This window comes from Gadus chalcogrammus, chromosome 4 (assembly GCF_026213295.1).
Source record: "Gadus chalcogrammus isolate NIFS_2021 chromosome 4, NIFS_Gcha_1.0, whole genome shotgun sequence".
NCBI lineage: Eukaryota > Metazoa > Chordata > Actinopteri > Gadiformes > Gadidae > Gadus > Gadus chalcogrammus.
In genome coordinates, this window is record NC_079415.1 from 2,843,446 (window position 1) to 2,866,945 (window position 23,500).

At 48.7% G+C, this 23,500-nt stretch overlaps 3 protein-coding genes across 5 annotated transcripts in view; all 3 read right to left on the bottom strand.

Annotated features, from left to right (window-relative positions):
- Positions 1-148: 148 nt before the first annotated feature.
- Positions 149-9,184, bottom strand: ovch1 (ovochymase 1). Of its 3 annotated transcripts, none has more exons than XM_056588847.1 (13): positions 9,038-9,184; positions 8,785-8,829; positions 8,522-8,705; positions 8,279-8,354; positions 7,683-7,872; positions 6,488-6,627; positions 5,646-5,799; positions 5,499-5,543; positions 4,087-4,336; positions 3,018-3,199; positions 1,322-1,411; positions 954-1,090; positions 149-458 (listed from the first exon to the last, which is right to left on the bottom strand). In XM_056588847.1, the coding sequence occupies exons 1-13, from the start codon at positions 9,090-9,092 to the stop codon at positions 297-299; spliced, it is 1,710 nt and encodes a 569-aa protein (XP_056444822.1). In that variant the 5' UTR covers positions 9,093-9,184; the 3' UTR covers positions 149-296. The 3 variants fall into 3 exon arrangements, with proteins under 3 accessions (XP_056444822.1, XP_056444821.1, XP_056444823.1); XM_056588846.1 differs by having other exon boundaries at positions 154-458; positions 8,785-8,832; XM_056588848.1 differs by having other exon boundaries at positions 157-458; positions 3,018-3,172; positions 8,785-8,832.
- A 182-nt stretch (positions 9,185-9,366) lies between these two features.
- kcnj8 (potassium inwardly rectifying channel subfamily J member 8) lies at positions 9,367-17,046 on the bottom strand. Its single transcript, XM_056588849.1, has 6 exons — positions 16,204-17,046; positions 15,830-15,978; positions 14,601-14,761; positions 12,102-12,241; positions 11,442-11,658; positions 9,367-10,768 (listed from the first exon to the last, which is right to left on the bottom strand). Exons 1-6 carry the CDS (start codon positions 16,548-16,550, stop codon positions 10,523-10,525), a joined length of 1,260 nt encoding a protein of 419 aa, XP_056444824.1. The 5' UTR covers positions 16,551-17,046; the 3' UTR covers positions 9,367-10,522.
- A 5,925-nt stretch (positions 17,047-22,971) lies between these two features.
- LOC130380418 (ATP-binding cassette sub-family C member 9-like) overlaps positions 22,972-23,500 on the bottom strand; it is a 35,877-nt gene continuing 35,348 nt past the window's right edge. The window contains exon 27 of the mRNA XM_056587609.1: positions 22,972-23,109. Within this exon, the coding sequence (XP_056443584.1) occupies positions 22,972-23,109 (138 nt within the window). The remainder of the gene's footprint in view (positions 23,110-23,500) is intronic.

Consider the following 23,500-nt stretch of genomic DNA (forward strand, 5'->3'; position numbering starts at 1 on the left):
AACGTTAAGTTGATGCATCATCTTGCACCACCATCAGGGGGCAGGACAGGTTATTGCTTTGTGGTTCAACCAGACAGAAATGGTTCCGAGTTCCATCTCAAAAGGTCCAACAGTCAGCACCGTTGAGCAAGACCGCCAACCCCTACTCGTTAACAAACAAATTACGCCTGAATTCCACACAAATCGTTTGGGATTAAATCTTCCCAAATTGCCGATTTCTATGAGCATAATCTTAAAGAAATCCACACCAAATATAAAGGTTTCAAAACGTTTTTATTCAGGCGCAGATCTAAAACTCAGACGTCCTCGGTGGTGTCTCTGATCCACAGCTGGACGTCTGCGATGCTGGAGAACACAGCCGGCCTGATGAGGTCACAGCGCCGGCTGCCCCATGTGACCAGGCCGAACAGGAAGTACACCCCGTGCTTCTGGCACACCAGGGGGGCTCCCGCGTCTCCCTGCAGGGGGCGACAGAGAGGGAGGCGGAGAGAGAGAGAGAGGGAGGGAGGGAGGCAGAGACAGAGAGCGGCAGACAGAAATAGAGAGAAGGGTTGTTTGGTCCAAGAACATCAACACTAGACAAGGAATTTAAGATAACTTAAAAAGGTTAGAATCAAATGAAACAATGTTGGTTCTCCGTTGTCAGAGAATACCATGGCATATTACTTTTGACCACTAGATGACAGCAACAGACCTCAAATTTCACTGGATAGTTGCCAAAAACGTTCGACCTCTCAGCACAAAACACGTGTCTTTAAGGGCTTCAAAAGGCCGCGCCAGCACACCGCGTGGTGAAAAGAGGTCTGCACAGCCCCACCTAACCCTGCAGTAGACAGCACCACCTTACCATGCAGTAGACAGCACCACCACCTTACCATGCAGTAGACAGCACCACCTTACCATGCAGTAGACACCACCACCACCTTACCATGCAGTAGACAGCACCACCTTACCATGCAGGGGATGGCTGCAGCCGGGTGGGTGCAGAGATGGGTGTCTTTGATGAGGCCCTCCCCCCAGATGCTCCGGGAGGCGGTGAGGTTCACCAGGCTCACCGTGGCCTGGTGCAGCGAGTGGGGGCTCACCTTGTCTGAGGGGCGGGGTTAGGGGAGGGGCGTACGAGGTAGGGAGTGACGAGCAACAACAGGAATTCCAAAGAATCGTACCGAAAAATTGTCTGATTAAAAAATAAATACATATTTGTAGCCCAAAAGAATAAAATAAAAATTAATGTAATTTCCAATGACTATATTATATAAAAAATGCTATAATCACTAATTTGATGAATCTTATTCATTAAACCCATTGTTTGTAAAAATACCCGATGTTTTGGTTTGTCCCCAGCCGGTGGTGACACACGTCCAGCTGTCGTCGACCTCGATGTCGTCGTCAGGGAGACAGACAGGGATGCCTGGTGGACGGCAGAGAAACACAAGGCATTGTGGGAGTTGTAGGCAGCACAGCGAAACCTTAAAAAGGTGACGCATTATGGCGCTATCCATTTATATGGTGCGCCGGTACGGTATTTTCTGTTTATTTATACCTGTGGTCATTTTAATATCGATTTTAAATGCTCTCGATTACAATGCTACTTTATGCTGGTCACCATTTATGAATCTCACGGTCTTGCTGGGCGTGCAATACAATGTAAAGTTGTGTTGGTATTTCGAGCTGGTTTGCTAAAGAGGCTAATTAATATAGCTAACAATAACAATGACTAGCCAATGAGAAACGGGAACGCTGTAAGTGCTGCAAGCCAGGAAATTGGGTCGTAGGTCGGACATAACATACAAATGGATGGCACCATTTTACCCCCAGATGTGAGTGTGATTAGCCGTTACAAGCCATTTTGAAAATCTGCCTCTTCGGATATCACAAGTGGGCGTGTGACTGATATAGATGAGCAACGTTTGCTACAGTCCACTGGGTGGTCTGGTTGACTGATACATCTAGCACATATCTGGGCGATATGACGATATCATACCGTGGACAATATGAAAGTGTCTACCGGGAGAGATTTGGCCATATCGTTTATATCGAGAGAGAAATAAAATAAAAATAAAAAATTATATTGCACTGCACTGACTGAAGCAAGGCAGGTGTGAGACTCACCTGTTAACTTGAAAAAAAATCTCATTTGTATTGAAGAAACAGTTCTATTTTTACCACCAGCTATTTGCACAGCACATAACTTTATTTTATAAGTGTATAATTAGTATTTAAAATATTTGTGTGATGCTGTGATTTTTATTTTATATTACACTGCACTGACTGACAGCCAGGCAGGTGTGAAGCACACCTTTAAAAAAAATGTTATTTGTATTGAAAAAACAGTTAAATGTTTACAAGATGTTTGCACTATATGACACTGCCGTTAATGACAGATTGTTCACTACTTACTCCTTTGTAAGCATGGAAATTCAAGTTCAAAATAAAAGAAAAAAACTGATCAAATGTGAAGTATGGTTATTTTAAGCCATTTATTATTTTAATTTACTTCAAAAATACCATATCGTGATATATATCCATATCGTGACATAAAATTACTCATATCGTGATATAAGATTTTGTCCATATCGCCCAGCCCTATATCCAGGTGGTCCACTTTTTCAAAACGGCTTGTAACAGCTAATCACACTCACACCTGTTGGTATAATATGTCACCTTTAACTCCGGTCACCTTGAAAGTCCAAGAAAATCAGACAAAATCTCCCACCACTACGAACAATGAGTAAAATTAAAATGATATCATAATAACAGTTGAAGATGAGTTACACCGCGTTCACACTATACCCGTCCGTCGTCGGACGACGAAGGGCGTGTCTGACGTTCGGGGGACGCGATCTGATTGGCCGTTTCTGCCTAAACAGTCGAACATTTCACTTTTTGACGCAGGCAACGGAACGGACCGAAACCACAGTGCATGTCGAGAGCGCCCCGTGCAAAGCCAGTGAGACCGGTCGACGGACGTGTACGGTGTGAACGCGGCGCTAGCGACAGCTCTCGGCTCGGCTCACCGGAACGAGCCGGCTCGCTGAGGCGGATCAGGGCGAGGTCGTTGCTGGGGGGGAAGCTGCCGTCCTGGGCCTGCTCAAACACCTCGTCCACGGGCACGCTCTGGGACGCCATGAAGCGCAGGTCGTGGACCCCCAGCACTACCATGTCCCCCGTCCTGGAGGGAAAAGATGGGTGTTGGCTGCTGCTAGCCACATGGAAGGGCATTAGCTTGTGTTAGCCACTCGGGTGGGTATTAGCTTGTGTTAGCCACTGGGGAGGGTATTAGCTTGTGTTAGCCACTGGGGAGGGTATTAGCTTGTGTTAGCCACATGGAAGGGCCTTAGCTTGTGTTAGCCACTGGGGAGGGTATTAGCTTGTGTTAGCCACTGGGGAGGGTATTAGCTTGTGTTAGCCACTGGGGAGGGTATTAGCTTGTGTTAGCCACTGGGGAGGGCATTAGCTTGTGTTAGCCACTGGGGAGGGCATTAGCTTGTGTTAGCCACTGGGGAGGGTATTAGCTTGTGTTAGCCACTGGGGAGGGTATTAGCTTGTGTTAGCCACTGGGGAGGGTATTAGCTTGTGTTAGCCACTGCGGAGGGTATTAGCTTGCGTTAGCCACTGAGGAGGGTATTAGACACTAGGGAGGGCACTAGCTAGTGTTAGTCCCGAGGGAGGGTACCAGCTGGTGGTAACCACTAAGGAGGGCTTTAGCTTGGGTTAGCCGCTAGGGAGGGCACTAGCTGGAATTAGCCGCTAGGGAGGGTGTTAGACACTAGGCAGGGTACTAGCTTGTCTTAGTCAACGGGGGAGGGCACTTGCCGCTAGGGAGGGTACTAGCTTGTCCTAGCCGCTAGGGAGGGTGCTAGCTTGTCTTAGCCAACGGGGGAGGGTACTAGCCGCTAGGGAGGGTACTAGCTTGTCCTAGCCGCTAGGGAGGGTGCTAGCTTGTCCTAGCCAACGGGGGAGGGTACTAGCCGCTAGGGAGGGTACTAGCTTGTGTAAGCCACAAGGCAGGGTATTGGTTGGCGTTGGCCATTAGCTGGTAGCTTTAGCCGCCGCGGTCGTAGGCTACTGGCTACTGACACTCACTTAGCGTTGCAGTGGTGCGGCGCTAGCACCCAGTGCCGGTGGATCAGGGTCCCGCTGCAGTAGTGCCGGCCCTCCGACTGCAGGCTCACCTGCCAGGGCCAGGAGTAGGGGCAGGCCTCCGTGACCCCGCCCGGCCCCACCTCACCCCCCCCGTCCGCCAGGGCCTCCCCCCCGGCGGCCACCAGCGTGGCGGGGATGGAGCCCAGGCGACAGGCAGGAGTCTGGGCCTCCCCACAGGAGAGACCGCCGCCTGGGAAGAGGAGAGGTTAGCGTAGCCCAGCTAGCTTCAGGAGGACTGTGGAGGTTTATTAATACCCGAGAGATTATTATTACAACCCTAATTTGCCATCTATTCAATTAAAGGGGACATATTATACCGCCAGGTGTACGTCTCGTCCTTTGGAGGCGACGTAAAACCGAGGTCCTGACTCACTGAGGTCATAAAAGATCCCAGGGCACTAATCGCAAAGAGTAGGGGATTCCCCCGGTGTCTTGGCTAAAACTGCCCAGCCAGGCTCATTCAATCTGGTACCCTAATCATCCCCCTGTATAATTGGCTTATTCATTAATTCCCTCACTCTCCACCTCAGGCTAGTGTGTGGTGAGCGTTCTGGCGCTGATTGGCTGCCGTCACCCCAAGTGGGTGGTACACACTGGTGGTGGTTAGTGAGGTTCCTCCCCTTCACTGTAAGCGCTTTGAGTTTCCAAAAAAAAATGGGCTACATAAATTCAATGTACCGTATTTTCCGCACTATAAGGCGCACCGGAGTATAAGCCGCAGCAGCAAAATTGAATGATGTGTACATATATAAGCTGCACTGGAGCCCGTCGCTTAAAAGGTGGGGGGGGGGCGCGGACCGCTCATAGAGCCCATAGAGTTAAAGTTGGTAGACTGTAACCTGTAAAATGGCCCCCTAGTGGCCGTTAGCTATAAAATTCAAAGATTAGCCGAACCGTTATATAAGCCGCAGAATCGCAAAATGGGAAAAAAGGCGCGGCTTATAGTCCGAAAATTACGGTAGTAGTAGTAGTACGATAAGCCGTTAATAGACGTTTTGAAAATCTGCCTCTAGTGACATCACAAATGGGCGTGTCCACCTAGATGTATGACGGATAGACGAACAACGTTTGTTACAGTCCACTCGGTAGGCTGGGAGACTGATCTATCCAGCACACATCTAGGTGGACACGCCCACTTGTGATGTCAGAAGAGGCCGATTTTCAAAACGGCTTGTAAAGGCTAATCACACTCACACCTGGTGGTATAATACGTCCCCTTTAACATGATGTTGTCTGCACTAGCACTTGAGTAAAGGAATCAAACAAGACCGGAGACGATAAAAACGGGTGCCCCCTGGTTTTCCGATCGTTCAGGGATGCAACATCCGCTCAACGTCCACAACGGTACTCACTTTTTCCGACACTTGGAGAGTCACTATAAATCATCACTCGATCACCTGCAGTTGTAACCGAAACAGGACACGGCGAAAAAGATCAACATCACATGAAATCAGACGAGATATTTGACGACATGATGGCACCATCGGGAGGCGACCTACTGTTCATGACGTCGGCGACCCAGGGGGCGTGGTCCTGGAGCTTGGTGTACACGCCGGGCCGGTGGAGACGCCCACAGCCCACCCCCCAACTCACCAAGCCCCCCAGCCTGTACCGCTCCCCCGTGAAGCACGACAGCGGGCCCCCGGAGTCTCCCTGGGGGCCACAACACCCGGGGTTAGACGCTCTGAGAACACGGCGCAAGGTATGTACACAATAGGCATGGGCGAGTCGCGAACGATTCGGTCAGAACGAATGAATCCCGAAGGTGAACGACGAGAACTGATCCTTTTTTTTTACATAAAACAAAACTATGGTCACGTAAATAAAGGATAAAAATGAACAGAGCTTTGTCTCCCCTCGACCTTATATTGATGGAAGGAAGGGAGTATAAATCTACCTCTTACAAACAGGGAGCCACCCAATATGGACATTCTCCATTGACAATACTCTGTCAAAGCCCATCGCTTCCTCGAATCTTCCTAATCTGTAACTGGGCTATCCTAAAGTACCACGTTGTGAGGTGGTACAGCAGCAAGGACTCCTGAGAAACTTAATTCTGCTGTAGTTTTGCTGAATTAACCACATAATTATATCACAATTCTGGAGGTATGTTTTATTAAAATCGGCCATTTTTATAAAGTGCTATGCATTCAATGTACATTACATTTAATAAATATTCTGGCTGTCGTCCTTCTCAAACTCTCCATCCTGGGACCAAAAATACCATTTCAGTGTGTCAGTTGGAAAAATAGTTTTCCCTTGTGTGTTCCGACCCACTTCCAAACCAGATCCCGACCCCTACTCCCAGACCCCCCATGCTGAGGATTCCCAGCGTTCCCACCTGGCAGGCGTCGACTCCCCCCTCCGGTCTCCCGGCGCAGAACATGGTGGGCCAGATGCGGCCGCGGTAGAACTGGTTGCACTTGTCCAGCGGCAGTAGACTCACGTTGACCTCCTGGAGCCGGTTGACCCGCGGACCATCTGGGGGGGGGGGGGGGGGCAGGGGGGAGGGACCAGGACCAAGACCGGGTCCAGGAACACGTTTAGGATCGAGGACCAGGATCGGGTCCAGGAACACATTTAGGATCGAGGACCAGGACCGCGTTCAGGAACACATTTAAAAAAGGAGGAGGAAACAGGACCAAGACCAAGACAGGGACCAGAGCACATTTGGGAACCAGGAGGACCAGGAAAACATTTAGGAACCAGGACCAAGACAAAGACCGGTTCGAGGAACAAATTTACGAACCAGAACCAAGACCGGGTCCAGGAACACATTATAAAATCGAGCTGAACTCCAAGGCTGAAGCTCTTGGGGATCGAAAGCCAGTAACTTTTGAATACGTCAATCCGGGATCAAAATCAATGGTTGGGTTTAACTTAACTAAAATCAAAGTGCAAATGGCTCTGAGGCGAGCCCAGGACAATATTCAACAGGTGTATGAAGCCACAAGCGTTCGTGAGCAATGCCGCGTTCACACTGTACACGTCCGTGGATGGATCTCGTTGACTTTGCACGGGGCGCCATCGCAATGCATTGTGGGTTGATCCGTTCCGTCGGCTGCGTTGCCTGCGTCGGAAAGTTGAGAAACGTTCAACTTTTCAGGAAAAAGCGACGGATCCGTCAGCCAATCAGATCGCGTCCCCCATACGTTCAGACACGCCCTCCGTCGACGGACACGTACAGTGTGACGCCTTGTGCCCACTGCACCGTCAGCCAAAGGACTCAGAAGGCGTTGCTGACGGATGGTGGGGGAGGTTTCCAGGGTCGTCAGAGCCCGAGTAGTGTCACAGTGGTTAAATTTGCATACGTGATCCGATTGGATGACGGATCCGGCGCTGCTGAAAAAGTTGAACATGTTTCAACTTTTCGACGGAGCCTTCAGCGCACGGACCCACAACGCATTGCGCGTCCGTCCCCATTCAAAGTCAACGGGGATCAGTCAACGGACGGAGGCGGTGGGCACACGGCGGCGAGCGCGGCGGCGTTGTTAGCCACGTCTCGGGGACGGAGTGAGACGGTGTGGGCACGTTACTCTCTCGGGTGGAGCCCCAGCCGGTGACGGAGCAGCTCATGGCGGGCCGCAGGGCGTCCATCCAGATCTCGATGGGCCTGACGTGCTCGTCGTACAGCAGGGGCGTCTGGAGCTTCAGCAGAGCCACGTCAAACTCCTTGGTGCGCCGGCTGTAGCCCTGGTGGGTCACGATCCTGGACACGCCCACCAGCTAGGGCGTCGGATACCAACGAGAAATCTTCACGTTTAAGAGTAAGTTTAGGCCGGTAGGAGCGCCTCAAGGTGTTTAACGGATCACTAAAAGATCACTACACTGATTCGTTAACCTCATTGCGCAATTGCCCAAGTCATATTTTGGCCAAATTGTGATATCTAACCTAACTCTACCCTCCTAATGCTGCTGAATCACTGTGCGTCATTGGCTATATCCTAAGCCAATCAGAGAGCCCGTTACATTCCATGATCGCCCTCTTCCCAAGTCATCTATTTTACTGAGGCAACTATTGACGTTAATTACAAGATGAAGCTTGAAATATGACTCAGGCGATCATGCTATGAGGCTAACGGTATGTAGCATGTACAGTTGCAAACACAAAGATGTGCGTATTCGTCGTCACCTGTTGAAAGGCCTCGTTCGGGTTCCCCAGGTCATGTTTTCCTGCCATCACCATCCAAGAAGAGGCGGTCTTAAACCTGTGAAAACACAAACAAGCACAAACAAAAACCCTATTTTAGTTCGGCTTTAAGTAACCCCTCCACATTTTGTGCAAACAACCAGGACGTTTTTGCATTGATTCGACATGTCATTGTTTTGACAGTTCTTGCCGGAATCAGAAGGAAGACTTTAGTGACATGTTTACCTCTGAAAACAGTGCGCCGCGGTGATGACCCACGAGGGGGCGATGATGGCGCCTCCACACGCCGGCATGGTGGCGTACCGGAGGGAAACCTGCCACGGCCATGAGTGGGCCCACGCCTCCTTCCCACCGATGATCCTCGTCTCGATCTCCAGCTCGGGGGTGAAGGTGCGAATCCCCGCCAATGCTGATGATCGCAAAGTTCACGTTCATGCGGAGTGAACCTTGTTAGGGCTGAAACTCGAACAGACGGGAATAACGCGTACCGTAGTGTTCTTCATCATGCTCCGTTTGATTGGTGTGGTTGCTGCCTTCTGAAAGTCACGTTGTCAAGAGGTAGAAGATTGATCAGGTCATAAGCTACTCGGTAATGCGTATTGACTCCTACGGACCGGTCATGACAGAGGGTCACGTTTACGTTAACACAATGGAAGATTGATTCATTCGGAAATGTAACCAGTAGGTCTTATTGAAAATGACTAGGAGACCACATTTCTATTAGTCAAAATGTAACATTACCGGTGCGAATTCCCCTCAGTGTAAGTGAGAGGAGAAATAAAGGAATGACAGACATCAGGACCGGTGTTCAGTTGTTCCTCAAAACAACACTGCGTCTGAAACCCTCCTCCACGTGAGTGGTGCACACGTTACTTCTTAATCAGTCAAAACACCTGGCGCCCGCTATTAGTCTTAAGCGCGAAGACGTGCGCATAGCGACGTCTAGTGGCCTTATCCTGTTACAACACACTCTTTGCTGTCGCGTTTGCGTGAGAGTTGCATTTGATGTTGTATACGTAAAAAAGCTTGCTTATTATTGAAAAATGTTTGGATGTGATATCATAAAAAAAATCTCATGAATAAAAATAGCCTTGTTGGATTGCAATAATAATATATTTTAATTCAGGAGGCACATATCAAGTTTCTAAAAATCACAAAGTGTTAAAAAGTTTTAAAAAAGTAGGAAAACATTTGACATATGAATGATGCATCTATGGATAGAAAAGTTGTCGGTACATCTTGTTGGAGTTGAGATACATCTCAAAGAATTGTCCTTCAAAGTAAAGGCGCTGATATGACCTTCATCATTCAAAGATTGTCTTTTTTCTTACGGACATTGTAGCAAAGATGTGCCAGTACAAGAAAAAATGTCAGTTAAAAATAAAGATAAAAACATATTCAGGTAATGAAAGATACTAAACGTTAAGAAGGTCACATGACCAAACATCACGCTGTATATTTACTCAAAGTGCAGTGATCTGAGATACAAGAAAATTCAGTTCAGGAGTTTAAATTCGATTTGGAGCGGTAGGCTAATATAGGCTAGCCTGGAAATCCAGTCCCACATCTAGAAAGTTGTAGGGTCTGGCTCTGGCAACGAGTAATGAAAATGGCCCAACTCGAGGGGCGGCACCAAGCATGCATGAAAATATCACTGCATGCAATTGGATCACACTGACCATTCAGAAGAATACAAGGGGTGACGTATCCAGACCAGCAGAGCTAACCAATAGAAATGACTCTTGCTGCATCCGGTCGGTAAAACAGCAACGCTTTGGCCCGCCTATATCAGATACACCGATGTGATTGGGTCATTTTTCTGATCCAGGGGAATCGGGGAGTGCGTATATTGCCCGTTCCCAGAGTGACTCGCTGAGCAAATTCAAATTGTGCTCTCGCGAGAACTCCGGATTTCCAGGGTAAATACAGGCCACATTCTTAGTACAATCACATATTGACTTTTCATTTCCCGCTTATTTTTGCACGATTCATAATGATAATTCTTCCCAATGCCAAAATGAAAAACGATAAATACCATTCCTCAAAAAACGTATCCGAAAATACTTTAGTACAGAAACAAAGTAGAGAAAAACTAAACCCTAACAACACAGTGCTATCATCAGCTATAACGCCACACATCGTGAACGACAAAAGCACAGGGTGACACTCCATTCCGAGCGAGCCATCGGGGAGAGTCGGAGGGGGGGGGGCTCCGCGTGCGTTGTGTCAGGTGACCAGGCTGGCGCCCCCGTCTGTCGGCGTGAGGAACTGCACCTTGGGGATGGCAAGGGCCGAGTTGTTCCTGCGCACATTGCCGCTGCCGGCGGCGCCCTGGCGCATGGAGTTGTTGCGGCGCATGGAGTTGCGCTTGCGCAGGGAGTTCTGGTGCGACAGCTCGCTCTTCTGCAGCGTCTGGATGAGGATGGACGGCTTCTCGTCCAGCTCTCTGGCGCTGCAGCGCGGCGTCGCCACCTGGTGGCGGACGGACCGCATTGCGCGTTAGCATTGGGCTAGCATCGGTTTGGATTGTTTTGGATAAATTATGATTTACACAATATATATTTTTTGGATTCGATGATTTATGGAAAATAACGCGCACATCAACTCAAATTCGTAGTTCTGTTGATTAGCATTGGCGAGCTACGTATGCTATATGATTGAGATGACTTTAGGAATTTGTTTACAATTTAAGTATACAATCTAGTAGGTAAGAAAGTATAACTGAAGTAAGAAAGTACAAAGTACAAATAAGGTATTTCTTACGATTATCCCTCACATCAAATACGTAAACAACATTACAACTACAAGTATCCCGTATCAAAAGTGTGACAGCCAGCTCGTCGGGAGCAGTCGGGGCGAGAGGTGCCTTGCTCAGGGACACCACAACACTCTAGCTACAAGGTGCCGGGGATTCGAACTAGCAACGTTGCGGTTATAAGCCAACGCGCTCTACCTCATGAACTACTGCCTCCCGTAAGTAAGTATGTAGTACTTAAGTAACTAAGTAAAAAGTACAAATGAGTCAGGGTATTACTTACCATTATCCCTTACATCAAATAAGTAAAAAATAAAAAAAATAGTAAAAAGAAAATAGTATAAAAAAAAATAGTATTCCATTTTTTTTTACTACTACTCCCACTACTACCTTGACGGTGTTGCCGAACTTGGAGTAGTCCACGGAGTAGACGCCCTCCTCCTCGTTGACGATGGGCACGAAGCGGTGGCCCCACTGGATCTCGTCCGAGATGTAGGAGGTGCGGGCCTGCGTGGTGATGCCCGTGGTCTCCACCACGCCCTCCAGGATCACGATCACCTCCAGGTCGCTGCACTGCAGCTCCATGGCCGACAGGTCGTACAGCGGGCTGGGGGGAGGGGGAGGTAGAGAGAGGGGGGGAGGGAGAGGTGTAAGCTCCAACCGCTTTTCACATTTTTTGGTTTCGTATGTTTTGTATTTTACGTGTTTTTTTTGTCTTAGCTAATTTTCCGTGCGTTTGCGTCGACGCGTAAACTCTTGTCTTTAATTGATTTAGTTTCATAATGGTTCATTGTTTCACCTCAAGTCCTTAAGGTAGAGTGTCTATCACTTTGTGGCATTTAGCGAAACGGACTTGGCGGAATTAGAATATAAATGATATATATAATATAAAAGTGATATATATATATATATATATATACAAATGAAAATATGTGTATACCTGTGTGTCCGGGTTTGTGTACTTTTATGTGTGCGTGAGCCTGCTTGCGTGGGTGCGTATGTTCCCGGTGTGTGCGTGCGTGCGTGCGTGCGTGCGTGCCCGGCGTGGACCTGTTCTTGTCAATGGTGTGCCAGATGATGAGCGGCGCCAGCAGGAAGAGGGTGTTGCTAGCCAGGGCGCTCTCCGTCTGCAGGTCGATCTGGTGGATGGGGATCACCTCTCCCTCGGGGGTGGTGGTCTTCTTCACCACCTGGGGGCGGGGGGGGGGGCACAGGACCGGGACAGCAGTGCATTAGTGTTTAGGACCACCAGTGGAGGGCCCAACATTCACCATCGGTAATGGCCTGCATTTATACGGCGCGTTTCTAACCAGTGGCCAATCAAAGCGCTGTACAATGTCGCCTGACGTTCACCCATTCATGCACACATTCACACACCGGCGACGGAGGTGGCGACCACGTAGGGCGACAGCCGGCTCGACGGGAGTAATCAGGGGGAGGCGTCTCGCTCAGGGACACCGCGACAGTCTAGGAGGAGCCGGGGATCGAACCAGCAACCTTACGGTTACCAACCTACCGACTGAACCGTTGATTTGGTTCAGTAAAATAACCAAAACATTGTCATTGCAGTGACAAAAGACAGACGACAAATTGAACATCTTCCATTGGTATTGTTTATCAATGCAGTCAAACATTGGTATGAGAGATCAATAGTTATTAAGCCGACAAGGCATGGAGCCATGAATTAAAACACCTTTACAGAAACCCCTGTAGTTTGTGTTTTGGACACAAGGGGGGGGTGTAGGTTACAAGCGATTTTAGTTCAATTCCACCTGCGTTAATTAACTCATTCAACTCACCTGTGTAGTGTGTACTTCAGTTCTCAGTTTTTCTCTTTTAAAGGGGACATGTTATACCACCAGGTGTGAGTGTGATTAGCCTTACAATCCGTTTTGAAAATCTGCCCCATATGACATCACTAGTGGGCGTGTCCACCTAGATGTGTTCTGGATAGGTGAGCAACATCGTATGGGGCAGATTTTCGAAACGGCTTGTAAGGCTAATCGCGCTCACACCTGGTGGTATGATATGTCCCCTTTAAGTTGAAACCGGTTTCCTCCAGTTTGTAGGACGGCCTATGTCCCATCTCTGCCTTAAAGGGGTAGTTCGGAATTTTGGACATAGGGCCTGATTCCCAAGTGAGCATTGGTATTCTATATCACTGGAGACAGTTTTCAACCCATTTTATTCAGTCCTTCTAGTTGCGGAGTCTCTCGTGCTAGGCTAGCGCAAGTGAACGGGAAAAGCTAGCCTGCTATTAAAAACAGTCTTACCCACTCCACAGTACACCCGAGGTCAATCAATAATAACACCAGACTATAGATTTAAATGTCTGTTTATTGAATAATGTTAGAAATAAAACCAACCTTGCATTGCATTGCATTTTGAGGGAATTGCTGGGTCTCAGCAGCAGTGTTATATTCCTGGTAGTAGGCTACGGCAGCGGCGGACTAAGTACATGTGACTCATGACTAAGTCCCACTCCCTGCAACAAAAGCATTCGTCCCCTGTCGGCATTGAATACATTTTCTGCACTGGCACCACCAGTCTCCCGTTGTTCTGTCCCGGTTCTCTACTGCAGCTCCAGCGGGGACGGTCTCTAAAGACGCTCTTTCTCGTTCTGCCCTTTGAGCATCCATCTCTCTCAGTTCTTCATCCGTGTATTCCGGCTCGTACATGTACGGTTCGTTGGATACAACAAAATCCTCATTATCGTCGTCAAAAGCAGATGCATCGCTAAGCCCTCCAAACGTGGCCATATCTTTTTAATTGAATACGCTAATTCCTTCGTTCACTGTACTCGGCGTTTGTAGCATTGACAGCGGCAGGTAAATAAACTAGAGCCGGTAACCTAGGTATCAGTCCGCCGCTGCCGTAGCCTACTACCAGGAATATAACACTGCTGCTGAGACCCAGCAATTCCCTCAAAATGCAATGCAATGCAAGGTTGGTTTTATTTCTAACATTATTCAATAAACAGACATTTAAATCTATAGTCTGGTGTTATTATTGATTGACCTCGGGTGTACTGTGGAGTGGGTAAGACTGTTTTTAATAGCAGGCTAGCTTTTCCCGTTCACTTGCGCTAGCCTAGCACGAGAGAACTCCGCAACTAGAAGGACTGAATAAAATGGGTTGAAAAACTGTCTCCAGTGATATAGAATACCAATGCTCACTTGGGAATCAGGCCCTATGTCCAAAATTCCGAACTACCCCTTTAAGTCTAGGATCTTACTTCAACCAATCACAGCAGAGCACCACGGAAGGGGGCGGGGCATACCTGCAGCCGCACGGCGGCCCTCTAACGACCAATCACAGCAGAGCACCGCAGGAGGGGGCGGGGCGTACCTGCAGGCGCACGGCGGCCCCTAACGACCAATCACAGCAGAGCACCGCGGGAGGGGGCGGGGCGTACCTGCAGGCGCACGGCGGCCCCTAACGACCAATCACAGCAGAGCACCGCAGGAGGGGGCGGGGCGTACCTTTAGGCGCACGGCGGCCCCTAACGACCAATCACAGCAGAGCACCGCGGGAGGGGGCGGGGCCTACCTGCAGGCGCACGGCGGCTCCTATGATCATGCTCTTGCGGAGGTCCCCGATGCGCGTCATGAAGCAGAGGCGGTTGTTCCTCACGGCGATGACGGCGTGCCGGCTGAAGATCAGCGTCTCGGCGCGGCGGTTGGACTGCGCCGTCTTCATGAAGATGCAGCCTGCAGACGCGGAGGGGGAGGGGGGGGGGAACATGGACGGCTTTAGTAGGGCTGGCCGATTTTGGAAAAAATCATAATGATGATTATTTTGGTCAATATCGATGTCACGATTATTCAAACGATTTTTTTTTTTGAGATTGAAAAGACTCGACGCAGTATTCGTCGTTTCTCACCAAAAAAAACAACACTTTGTAACTGGGAACTTAAATGGTCGGATAGAAAATATTCAAATAGAAAATAATGTACAAATATGTATCCAGCTGCTATCTATATCCATCCAAGAAGGATACAGATAAAGATCAGGGTATAGAGAGCTCCCTCATACTCTGTCGTAACTGTTTCTCTATGTGCTGTTACACGATGCGTCGTGTGGTTGCTATCAGTAACGCCAAGTGGCCCCCTAGTGGACACTAAAGAGATTTTCTTTTCTGTTTTTTGTACTTTGTACGAGGATTGATCAATGGATGTCGAACAGCTTTAAGTTGGCCCATATTAAACTAATGGGGTGCTGGTAAGTGCGTTTGTCTCCCAGTGAAGAGGTTCTGGGTTCGAATCCCAGTGTCTGTAGTCTACCTGTAGATGATTCTAAAGTTTAGACTCATAACGATACCTGCTTCATAATTAAATTAATTCATTGAAGAGATTCAAATGACAGTCAACCAAATAGTAAAGATTTGTTTTCCGATTAAATGTAGTGATACACACTACTCTCACACTAACTTTTCTCTTTGAATAGGAGTCCCCTTTGAAAGGATAAGCACATTGTTGTGTTATTGGTTATTATGTCTATGTAGAAATGTTTTGTCTCAAACTGTTCAACTGTAGAAATGCTTTTCACAATACCATTAAACTCCTTTGAGTGAAACGCAAAATTAGACAAGTAAATCTATAAAACAGTGCCAAAACGTTCAATATTTTCTATTAATACTTTATAAAAATAAATAAAATGCATATAAATGGCCCAGTAGGCTACAAATTTGCAGAAGAGCGAAAAGAAGGAAACGGCCTCTAGATAGCAATGGGGGTCCCCATCTCCCGCGACCCTCTCTCCACCCTCTCCTTCCCTACCCAGCATGATGGCGTTGATGATGAGCCCCACGATGTTCTGGATGATGAGCACCGCGATGGCCGTGCCGCACTCCTCGGTGATCATGCGGCCCCCGAAGCCGATGGTCACCTGCACCTCGATGGAGAACAGAAAGGCCGAGGAGAACGACCTGGGAACGGGAGAGGCCGGGAGAGGGGGGCAAGAGAGACTCAGAGAATGGATTCACTTTAATTTATCGAAAGTTAGAGATCAACTTATGTTATCGATATCGAACTCCACATAAATGAAAAAACATGTTTAAGGAATTCTCTGTGTTTTCCAACGCTCCCCACTGCCAGGGGTTTACCCAGACCAGTCCTCCAGCGGTGAGGGGTAAACTAGTTTATTGACTCACTTGACGTTAGTGACGCACTCGGTCCGGTTCGCACGGTCCTGGTTCAGATCCCCGTGGCCGAACGCCACCAGCCACCAGGTCATGGCGAACAGCAGCCAGCTGCTCACGAACGTGGTGGTGAAGATCACCAGGGTGAAGCGCCATTTCAGGTCCACCAGGGTGGTAAACACGTCCTGCAGGAAGCGGCCCTGCTCGCGGATGTTCTTGTGCGCCAAGTTGCAGGAGCCGTTCTTGGCGATGAAGCGGGCTTTGTTCACCCGGTCCCTGAACACCGGCTTGCGGGGCATCCGAGAGGCGAGCCCCGGTAGTCCGAACTCCTCCGGGATGATGCTTTTTCGGGCCAACATCTTGAGTCTGGACTCGACGTCCCTAAATCCCGTTCACCTCGTAGGGCCACCTGATGCGGAGTCCAAAAAGACGGCCGAGTCCCAAAAACACTCGCGACGCTCTCACCTGCACCCATAAAGCACTAAATGATGAAATAATCCGCATTTCAGGGACATGTTCTGCAATCTCTCATCGCATTAGGGTAGTGACTGTCTGAAAAAATGAAAAAACGGCGAGGCTCTCCGAAAGAAAACTTCGACGCACCAGCTCCGCTTCCACCATAAAGTTGCTCCCGAGTTCAGTGGAGTTTCCAGGGCGCCTTCGACCCCACGGCGGGGCTGACGGAGGCGGGATGACGGAGGAGCATGGGCGGTGTGGCTCTGGGCTGCTCCGACCTCACTTTATCAATATTGTTTCTGGAGATTGTAGGTGTTTTTTGTTGTGTTTGCTTGCGTTGGAATATAATAAAAGGTAAAAATGAAGCGTGTATCATAAATTAACGGAATTATACAACAATTTGGTGGCGTAGGCTGTATAAATAACTACGTGTTTTTTTTTAGGAGTTTCCAAACTTGGCTGCGTTTAAAGGCGCGCATCCGTGACTTGTGTGGAGATGTGGTCTGTAGGTGGCGCTGTTTCATCACTTATGGTGTTTGTGCGTAAAGCGTCTGCATGGTGAAAGCCCACCGAACGGACCACCCGCTGGCTCTTCATCATAGAAGTTTTGGGTTGGATTTTATATTTGAGAAAGAAAAATTAACTCCCAAAATCAATGCTTTTTATTCAATGAAAAGAGGTACACTATGTTTGAATGTGATAATCGAATAATGTATATTTACACATATAAATATATATATATGTATATAGATAACAAGAAAGAAATGAAGAGAAGTTAGAAACTGACTGTTTGTAAATCATTTAATAGTTTTAACAGTCAACGGCTCTTTTGAAAAACAAATTAATCTTATAAATATCAAAGTTGTGACACACAACACATGCATAGTTGTATGTGTTGGGGTGATTGCATGATGAGGGGGTACCTAGGCATACATGCAAGGCTGTGGTTCGGGTGGTAGGGCTATACTGACAATCATTCCCGCCCCGGATACTGATAGGATTAGTGTTACTATGTAGAATACTATAATAAAGGCCATTAATAAATTTATCTCAATGGCTTCTTGTCCGATGTTAGACTACTACGAACATTGTACTGTGATTAACAACTTTACAAAAGGGCGAGGAAAAGTCCCAGAATCAAAAGCGTGTGTGTAAAACCGTTTAATCTTCTCTTTGCTGCCAATCGCACAACGCAGAGTTTACAAATGCGATGATCAAGAAACAACCTTGAAATAGGTAGGAGGGGGAGGGATTCAAGGAGATAGATAACGATAAAGATCAGGGTAGGGACAGCCCTCTCATACACCGACACAACTGAGGAACAACATGAACTCAGTAAAAATATCATCCCGGGTTTATATCTGTGGAGGAGATCGGATGAGAAGAGATCCATCACCTGTCACCGTTTGGGCTGTCAGAGACACTGAAGTAGTATGAGTAGTATTCTGTCTCTCTTCCTCTGTGTTAGTCATTCTTTTCTTTGCTCTTTGCTCGGAGGATAGGGTGGAGGGGCGCCAGCCAATAACAAGACACATTTGGCAGAGAGATGTGATCCCATCGCCAAACACACACACACACACACACACAGACGCACGCACACAGTCACGTACAAACAACAGAGAATGGGACATGGTATCAAACACTTCTAGACATGATTCTGAGAAATATATCGAAAGAAAATGTGTTCTTATACAGAGGAATACACAGACAAAAACATCCACAGACACGTGCAGACACACACAAAATCATGCAGGAGCAGAAAAAAACATACACACACACACAGACACACACACAGACACACACACAAACACACATGTAGGTGAAACAAATATGACAGAGGAAATTTTAAAAAGGTCACAAAAACAACTAAAACCAATAACATAGTAATGCAGTTGTTGGCTTTATCTCAATTGTATCCAACATCTGCTTTCACACACTTCAGGGCAGAACACATGGGACAAAAGCGGTTTCCTCGAAGAACACAATCATACCTCAAGCTGAAACATCCGACACCATTTCGAATATAAAAACAAACCATACAGTTTAGAAGTCATCGGTAAAAAATACAAATCCAGTCCCACACTTTGATACGCACTCCTCTGAGCTGGGGGCGTGTCTCAGACGGGAGGAGGCTGGGACGGAGGGTCCCTCGCTGGCTAGCGTTACTTCCGTTGCCAGACGTCCCTGTGCTGGATACCGTCCACTGAGAGTCTGCTCTGATGATCAGACCTGACGTCCAAAACCCAGGAGAATGAACCACAAGCAGGCGAGAGAGAGATATACCGGTGCTGCAGTCTGAAGGTCTTCACGTTTTTACTCCAAGGCCCCATAGACCATTTATGATTATATTATATTATTGTTATGGTATAAATGTGAGATTCCTGTAGTTTAAGTATCTGGAAGAGCCTATATAGTACACCAGGTGTGATGTTGAATTGCTGTTTAAAAGCCATTTCAAGACCGTCCCTGTAGCAACATCACATGGGGTTGAGAGTTAATAAACTGCTCTATAAAAAAGCGAGTACAAATTCATAATAAAAAGCCGATATAGAAACATACTCACACACTGGGTTGTTGTCAAGATATGGCTTGTTTTGTCCCCTGACCATAGTACTGAAAGTTTAAAGCTTCTAAGCGCTATAAGGACCATAATAACAATGTGATCTGAGACTCAAAAGGAGCTTTATCAAACACAAGACTAATTATCCCTCCCCATGTAAAACAAAACAAAACAAAAATCTTGCCACTGAACCAACAGATCAACAATCGTCAACACTTTAAGTATATGTACAGATATGAAGACACAAAAAAGAAAAAAAGGGTTATAATGACTCTATAGAAGTACAGGTGTATATAAAATAATGGTATCTCGGGAGGGGTGGATAGCTAGTACCCAGGGTCCCAGAGAAGTTGGGTTTCAGCAACGCACGAAGGCAGACAGACAGGGGGGGTCCACCGGCTCTCACAGGAGTCTCTGGCGTGGTACCCTACAGTGTTCGCACTAGACAGGCCACAGAAACAAAAACAAGTGCTGAGCTAACGGCTAGCAGTGATGCTAGCCTAGCGCCATTCCTGCTGTAGCAGGAAGAGCTGTGCATTAATTAAGGAAAGCTAAAGAATAAGGTTATTGGTGTAGAAATAATATGTTGCTATACTGTTAGTCCCTGTGAACCGTGAATAAGGCTGTTTTTGACATCTATTCAGTTCATTGGACTCAACACAAAGTTCTGTACTAGTAATGTTCATTCGTGTTGAAACATGATGTTTAAAATTAAATACACAACAGGCCAAGGACTAAATTCACGTCATTCAAATTCCTTATCAAGAGGTTTTGTTTTTGGTTTGATAGGTTGAAGTTGCGGTTTCAATCGGTCAATAATCAATACAACCCTGACATATTCCTACACGCCAAAACTAGGAGGAACATTCCAGTTTCAGGAAATAAAAGCCATCCCTAATATTTTGATTTAGTTCATCAGTGTTTTCTAATTTATAATTTCGAAAAATGCCAAAGTGCTTGTGGGGCATGTGGGACTTGAATTTTCTGAAGCAGGAAGTTCTCATCTTGGACCAAAACCAGGACTTTGAAGACTAGTTTACTCCGTGGCCTGTGACACACCGTGATTTTAAGCGTGAAACAAACGTGTTGAAAAGAGGCTATATGATCTGATATGACACATGAAAAAAAGGTTAATACTTTATAAGACGATATATAAAACGTTGAAACCCCAAAAAATACTTCAACGAATAAATCAACCGATTCCTTGAACTAACAATTAACAGTGAATGGATTTATAAACCAATCACTGCATTCATCAATCTTTTTTTTTTTTCTTTGACAATTACACATCAAATCAAAGACATCAATAAATCAATAAAAAAAAACTCAATAAAAAAATAAGTTGAGGGTCCGGGCACCGAATTCCCTGGTGGGCTTCGATGCGTTACCGCCCCTTTAAACAAGATGGCAGAACGTCGGGTTCCATCTCCGGGGCGATGAACTGCAGACGTCGGGGAGGGGGGGGGGGCTAACCGAACGACCGGCTCGACTGTTCTGTTCGACCCAAACCGGCCGTCCCGGACGGGATCCAACAAACTCGGGAAACACGTTAAGGATCCACGCGGACCGTCCGTCGACGGTCGACGCCGTGTTGTGCGTTAACCGTACCGTAGACCGGTACGTTCCGAGGATTTTTCCGTTCCTACATGTCGGCGCGGACGAAGGAGGCGAACATGCTGTCCTCTTGCAACAGAAGGGTCTCGGGTTTGTCGTACTCCAGGATGTTCCCCCTCTTCATCACGATGACCAGGTCGGCCTCCAGGATGGTGTGGACGCGGTGCTGCACACACACACACACACACACACACACACACACACACACACACACACACACACACACACACACACAAAGGCACACACACACATACACACACGGGTACACACACGCAAAAGCACACACATACACACGGAGACACATTCACACATGGGTACACAGGCATGGTCACACGCACGCATGGGCACACACGCACGCATACAGGGACGGGCATGCACGCGCACAAACACAACACATCGACACGCACACAAACACACATAGGAAGAAGAATCATTAATGTGTACAGGCGGGTTTTTTCCAAGACGATATGACGTTTTTTACAAGATTTGAACGACATACAACAGACATGATACGGCAGTCATTCAAAGAAGAACAACATGCAGGATTGTTTCTTTGAGTCTCTAAATTGATGGAATTAAACTCTTACGCATTAAAACTCTGACGCATCCTCATGTTCAAACCCTGAAACTTCAGCCATTTCGCTTCTCACAAACCCACAAACTGCTTTTAAAACGTAAAATCTGTATTGCCGATGCGTCGCTGAATTAACCACCACAGTAGACCATGCAATGTAGCGCTGAACACCAGAGCCTAAGAGATAGTCCGGACTAGTGCCGTCTGCTCTGGTCTGGTCTGCTCTGGTTTAGACTGGTCTGGTCTGCTCTGGTTTAGACTGGTCTAGTCTGGTCTGGTGTGGTCTGGTCTGGTCTGGTCTAGTCTGGTCTGGTCTAGTGTGGTCTAGTCTGGTCTGGTCCGGTCCAGTCTATTCTAGTCTAGTCTAGTCTAGTCTGGTCTGGTCTGGTCTAGTCTGATCTGGTCTAGTCTGGTCTAGTCTATTCTAGTCTAGTCTGGTTTGGTCTGGTTTAGACTGGTCTGGTCTAGTCTGATCTGGTCTGGTCTGGTCTAGTCTAGTCTGGTCTAGTCCCGTCTGGGGTTTAGTGCAGTCTTGTCCAGTCTGGTCATTTCCAGCTTGGTCCAGTCCGGTCTAGTCCGGTCTAGTCCAGTCTAGTCTGGTCTAGTCTGGTCTGGTCCGGTCTGGTCTGTTCCGGTCTGGTCTGGTCTGGTTTAGACTGTTCCAGTCTAGTCTAGTCTAGTCTGGTCTGGTCTAGTCTGGTCTGGTCTGGTCCCGTCTGGGGTTTAGTGCGGTAGGCGTGCAGGCGAGGGGTCTGTCTGGTACCAACCGGACGGGGTGCCAGAGGCAGCGAGGGACGGACCCCCCAGACTCCAGGCCCCTGGGGCGCCTCCCACTCCACGGGGAGAAGAAGAACTCGGGGGGGGGGAGGGGGAGAGAGAGAGGGAGGGAGGGAGGGAGGAAGCGAGAGAGGGAGGAAGCAAGGGAGGGAGGGAGGGAGGGAGGGAGGGAGGGAGGAAGCGAGGGAGTTAGAGAGAGAGGGAGGGAGAGAACGAGGGAGAGAGGGAGGGAGGGAGGGAGGGAGGGAGGAAGCGAGGGAGGGAGGGAGGGAGGGAGGGGGAGAGAACGAGGGAGGGAGGAATCGAGGGAGTGAGAGAGAGAGGGAGGGAGAGAACGAGGGAGAGAGGGAGGGAGGAGGGGGAGGGGAGAGAGGGAGGGAGGGAGGGAGGGAGGGAGGGAGAGAGGGAGGGAGGGAGGGAGGGAAGGGAGGGAGGGAGGGAGGGAGAGAACGAGGGAGGGAGGAAGCGAGGGAGTGAGAGAGAGAGGGAGGGAGAGAACGAGGGAGAGAGGGAGGGAGGGAGGGAGGGAGAGAGGGAGGGAGGGAGGGAGGGAGGGAGGGAGGGAGGGAGGGGAGCGAATAAGCCCCCGCTGAACAAAAGGGGCAAGAAACGGAAAGTGAAGAGGAGTAAAAAGAGGAAGAGGAAGGCACCGCAAGGGCAGGTAGGAGAACCAGAGTAAGGAGAGGAGTGAGGAAGAAAGAGAAGGGCGACGGAACCAGAGAGCGCAGCAGGATAACGGAGGACGGAGGGCGGAGGGTGGAGGGCGGCCCCCAGCAGAGCGGTGGGGGGGGGGGGGGGGCTACTTGTGGCTCCGCACTAGCACCCTGAAGAGGCTGTCCTCCTGGGCCAGCAGGGCGGCGGCAGAGTCGCACTCCACCAGGATCCCCGAGGAGAACACCAGCACCTGCTCCGCCGCCGTGATGGACGACACCAGGTGCTGGGGGGGGAGGGGGGGGGTGGAGATGGTGGGGGTGGTGGGGGTGGAGGAAGAGGGGGTGATGGAGGTGGTGGTGATGGAGGAGGTGGTGGTGGTCGGAGGGGAGGAGGGAAGGGGTTGGAGGAGGTGGTGGTGAGACAGGCAGAGGGGTGTGGGTGGAGGAGGTGGTGGTGAGACAGGCAGAGGGGTGTGGGCGGAGGAGTTGGGGGTGAGACAGGCAGAGGGGTGTGGGCGGAGGAGGTGGGGGTGAGACAGAGGGAGGAGGTGGTGGGGGGGAGGAGGTGGTGGTGAGACAGGCAGAGGGGTGTGGGCGGAGGAGGTGGGGGTGAGACAGGCAGAAGGGTGTGGGCGGAGGAGGTGGGGGTGAGACAGAGGGAGGCGGGGGTTGAGA

Coding starts and splice junctions, on each gene's coding strand:
- kcnj8 (XM_056588849.1), bottom strand. CDS start 16,550: ATGTTGGCCCGAAAAAGCATCATCCCGGAGGAGTTCGGACTACCGGGG. Junction 12,242..14,600: donor GAGCCGCCGTGCGCCTGCAG/GTAGGCCCCGCC, acceptor CCCCGCCCCCAG/GTGGTGAAGAAGACCACCAC. Junction 10,769..11,441: donor AGTTCGGCAACACCGTCAAG/GTAGTAGTGGGA, acceptor GTCCGCCACCAG/GTGGCGACGCCGCGCTGCAG.
- ovch1 (XM_056588846.1), bottom strand. CDS start 9,092: ATGTCTGTCATTCCTTTATTTCTCCTCTCACTTACACTGAGGGGAATT. Junction 8,706..8,784: donor GCATGATGAAGAACACTACG/GTACGCGTTATT, acceptor TGCGATCATCAG/CATTGGCGGGGATTCGCACC. Junction 4,337..5,498: donor CTCTCCAAGTGTCGGAAAAA/GTGAGTACCGTT, acceptor TCCTCTTCCCAG/GCGGCGGTCTCTCCTGTGGG.